Raw genomic sequence first — 4546 nt, forward strand, 5'->3', positions numbered from 1 at the left:
CCAACTAAAGCTATCAACCACTGATGCTAGAAAGAGCTTCAGGTGGGACTCTGGGAGGCTGTCCTGCTGGAAGGCAGTCACTGTGGGCACATTGACCCACCCTGCTCATCTGAGCCTCTTAGCTTGGCATCCTGACTTTGGCTACCCTGCCTCTGCAATCCTCCCTAGTGACCCACAAACACAGGGTGCTCCCTGTGTACTCCAGATGGAGTGGGTCCACCCAACCATACCAGGGCCAAGATGTCACATCTGCCTGGCATGTCCTGCCCCTCTTGTCAACCCTGTGGAGCCTGCTGATCCCCAGCACCCCAGCTCCAATATCACTTCCTCTTTCAAACCTTCCAGGACTAAACCCCACCTGGAAACAGGCCTTCCTCCCTCTCCCCTGAACACTGAGCACACAGCTTGTCTGTCCCGGCCGCTCCCTGTGGACCCAGGATGCCTGTGATGGACAACAAATAAACATCAGTCCAAAGCGCCTCTGGAGGCATGTACAGGATGCCACATTTCCCAGAGCACAAATCCACGTGAGCCCCGAGAAACGACTGCCACACCGTTTCCAGGTACAAAAGGCAGCCCAAGATGCACATGATGTGCAGTGTTAGGGTCCCAACAGGCAACGGTTGCCCACTCCAGACAAAGGCCCAAAGTGACGTGATTCAGAACCCCCTTCTCACCCAGGTGCCTGCTCTTTGCAGGACATGGCCTGGGCGCTCCCAGCCCCAGGATTCCCCTGTACCAAGGCCCATCCACCAACAGACTAGCAAACAAGACTGAGGCCTGACTTCCTGTCCCCTGCTGACCCCGAGGCCCATCCTGGCCCAGCCTCCTCTCACTTGCTCAAAGGCACTGGCCCCCACTCTCACCCCAAAGCCAGTTCTACTCTCTCTCTCTGCCAGTGACCATCTTAAAACACACTGGGAAGGCCCCTTCCTGTCCTGCATCCTGCAGCAGCTGCCTGCTGCTCAGAGAAAAAGCCCCGACTCTTTCACTTCCCTCCTGACTTCTACTTCGCAGTCACTTTCAGAAAAAGCCCTCTCTTCTCCCAGGCTCTCTGCTGCCTGGGTGCCTTCCTGCCGCCTCTAACCAAGGAAGGCGCTGCCCTACCCCTCAGACATGCAGCTGCCTGCCAACTGGCATGCACCGAAGCCCCGACCCACCCACACACAGGCCCCCGCTTGCTGGACCAGCAGCGACTCACCTACCCAGCTCTCTACCCTGAGGGGCCTGGCGCCTCCGCTCCTAAACACAGAGCTGCTTTCATCCACCAAGCTTGGCACCACCACCAGCCTGACTAGTCCAAGGCAGTCCCTCCCAGGTACCACTGGTCCCAATGTTCCCAGAACCAAGCCGGGTCTTATTGAGGCCCAACAAGAAGTAGACAAACTAGGAAAGAAGGGAATTTATTACCGTAACCGGATACAGGAAGACCAGAGATAATTCCACAGACCAACTTAAAGTACTACAATTTTCTTGGTGTTTATATAGGTTGGGGTTATGGGCATATGTACAGTACAACAATCACCTAAGTCTACTGGTAACTACTTTTGTTTCAAGAAGAAGGTCAGAGACAAAAAAAAATGCTTGCAAAGTCCAATTGAAAGGGACCCAGTAGCTTTAAAGGCCTGCCTACTGTGCTACTGGAGTGATTATTTCGATCTTAACTCCTTTACAGCTTGGTCTGGAGAGCTGCCTTAGACTCTCCAATGAATCTATTCAAACAGCTGCCTCTCCTACCTTGACTTGTCTCAGACTGTGTTGACCCAAGACAGGTCCTGGCACTAGGAGATGTAAAACCGTTCCCATTATTTTGGCTTGCTCCAGCAAGGGAGAAGCCCACGCAAGGCTTCTACTGACCATGTTTCATTTCTAGCTTTGATGTCTGGGCACCGATTTCCCTAGATTTAACTATTTGCTCAGTGTTAAGGCATCACTGTGGAAATTTGTCTGCAACTGGGGTGCTATGCAGGCCTGTCTGTGTGACTGTCAGGGAGAACTGTCCTGCCACATGAAGGACACAGCCCCGGGGGCTTTTCTTCATAGCCCGAAGAAGCTGCAGGAAACTCACCCTATTGGGACAAAGACCGATGCAGGGTCAGTCCCACAGCCAGTGAGGGAAACAGGCTGGACGCGGGCCTCCTCCCCTTGGGCCTGACTTGTGACAGGGAAGCGAATGCAAGGAGTAGCAGCGGGGAGGGTCACCACAGTCCTGTCCTGCGGGTGGCCTGACTGAGGGTGGGGAGCGGGTACTCCTGCCAGACCAGCCTGGCTGCCACGGTTCCAGGGACCGTTCCCCCCAGCCCAGTCCCCGCACCCCACTCCTTAGCTTTATGACTTCATTTGCTGAAGTCACCCAGAGACAATGCTGAGTGTTCCACCCAATCCTCCCAAGCTGAGCCCAGCCCAGCCAGACACCTCTCAGTAGCGTAAATGAAGACAATGCCTGCTGGCCCACGTGGTGGGGGGATGTAGACGGCAGTGGCGCCAGCCACTCCTGGCACCATGGACGATGCCACAGTCCTAAAGAAGAAGGGTTACATCGTGGGCATCAATCTCGGCAAGGGTTCCTACGCAAAAGTCAAATCTGCCTACTCCGAGCGCCTCAAGTTCAATGTGGCTGTCAAGATCATCGACCGCAAGAAAACGCCCACCGACTTCGTGGAGAGGTTCCTTCCTCGGGAGATGGACATCCTGGCCACTGTCAACCACTGCTCCATCATCAAGACCTACGAGATCTTTGAGACCTCTGACGGGCGGATCTACATCATCATGGAGCTCGGCGTCCAGGGCGACCTCCTTGAGTTCATCAAGTGCCGGGGGGCCCTGCATGAGGACGTGGCGCGCAAGATGTTCCGACAGCTCTCCTCGGCCGTCAAGTACTGCCACGACCTGGATGTCGTCCACCGGGACCTCAAGTGCGAGAACCTTCTCCTCGACAAGGACTTCAACATCAAGCTGTCTGACTTTGGCTTCTCCAAGCGATGCCTGCGGGATGGCAATGGACGCATCATCCTCAGCAAGACCTTCTGCGGGTCGGCGGCGTACGCGGCCCCCGAGGTGCTGCAGGGCATCCCCTACCAGCCCAAGGTGTATGACATCTGGAGCCTGGGTGTGATCCTCTACATCATGGTCTGCGGCTCCATGCCCTACGACGACTCCGACATCAGGAAGATGCTGCGTATCCAGAAGGAGCACCGTGTGGACTTCCCGCGCTCCAAGAACCTGACCTGTGAGTGCAAGGACCTCATCTACCGCATGCTGCAGCCTGACGTCAGCCAGCGGCTCCACATTGACGAGATCCTCAGCCACTCGTGGCTGCAGCCCAAGCCCAAAGCCATGTCTTCTGCCTCCTTCAAGAGGGAGGGGGAGGGCAAGTACCGCGCTGAGTGCAAACTGGACACCAAGCCAGGCTCGAGGCCTGACCACAAGCCCGACCACAAGCTTGGAGCCAAAAACCAGCACCGGCCGCTGGTGGTGCCCGAGAACGAGGACAGGATGGAGGACAGGCTGGCCGAGACCTCCAGGGCCAAAGACCATCACATCTTCGGAGCTGAGGTGGGGAAAGCAAGCACCTAGCATGGTGACAGCCCCATCACGTGTCGTGGGGGCGGGGGGTGGGGGGGCACGTGTCGCGGTTGGCCTTCACATAAACTAAGTAGGCAGGTAGGATCTGAAGAAGGCACAGGTGCAAGTAAAATTCGTCAATTAAACCACTATTTTGATTACATTCCATTAGCTTTCTTCCACTTAGTAGCAAAGACGTTCCTTACTGACCATCAAATAAACCACAGGGTGTGTACATGCAGAGTGCGCCCAGTGAGGAGTGTGTTTCTCTGGCACTTGGCCAGCCGCCCCAGCTGACGCACAGTGGTCTCCAGCCTAGGAGCACAGGACAGGTGCTCAGGCGCAGGCAGACTCACAGTGTGGCCTGGCCTACTGGGGACCAGAGGGCCTCTGCCAGGGTCCACCCACCAGGCCCACACTGTCTCCCTCTGACGTGGCCCCATCGCCATTGCCCCGGGGCTGGCCAGCTCCAGAGGTCTACAGCTCCCCCTGGCCTCCTGCAGTTCAGCCTGCGCTGACCTGCCCCCACTCCCTCAGCATCCTCCTCGTCCTCCATTTCCCCGTCATTTGAGATTTCTGTGCTGAGCCCTCAAGTTCTCTGCCCGGTCCTCCAGGGGCAGCCCCAGCTGAGACCTCACCTCCCCTGTGCCCTCCCCGACCAGTGGCCCTGTAAGCTGCTCAGCAGCCCTTGGTGAGGGTGCACTGGCTGGTCTTTCGTGCTTCCTGCTGGGTCACCCACTGCTCCCGAAGCATGCAGCCCATTTGCCGGCCAAGTGCTGGAGGTGGTCAGCACCTAGACAGCGACCCTCCCCACTCCCTTCCCACTTCCTAAGGACTCTCTTGAGGTAACACCCACCCTTTCCTATGGGATAAAGCACCAAAGGCCCTACCTTCCCCACCTATTAACAGTCCCAACCTCGTCTGTCCAGCACCCGCCCCATCCACCTGCAGGTCCCGGGGCACATCCAGCTCTCAGTCACCC

The 4546-nt window shown here is 57.0% G+C and overlaps 1 protein-coding gene across 1 annotated transcript; it reads left to right on the plus strand.

Moving 5' to 3' along the window:
• Nucleotides 1-2409: 2409 nt before the first annotated feature.
• On the plus strand, nucleotides 2410-3725 carry TSSK2 (testis specific serine kinase 2). Its single transcript, XM_003942657.4, has one exon. It carries the CDS (start codon nucleotides 2503-2505, stop codon nucleotides 3574-3576), a length of 1074 nt encoding a protein of 357 aa, XP_003942706.2. The 5' UTR covers nucleotides 2410-2502; the 3' UTR covers nucleotides 3577-3725.
• The last annotated feature ends 821 nt before the right edge of the window (nucleotides 3726-4546 follow it).

Source organism: Saimiri boliviensis, chromosome 21 (assembly GCF_048565385.1).
Source record: "Saimiri boliviensis isolate mSaiBol1 chromosome 21, mSaiBol1.pri, whole genome shotgun sequence".
Classification (NCBI taxonomy): domain Eukaryota; kingdom Metazoa; phylum Chordata; class Mammalia; order Primates; family Cebidae; genus Saimiri; species Saimiri boliviensis.

What these genes read in the sequence shown, in the direction of transcription:
- TSSK2 (XM_003942657.4), top strand. Translation starts at nt 2,503, where the DNA reads ATGGACGATGCCACAGTCCTAAAGAAGAAGGGTTACATCGTGGGCATC.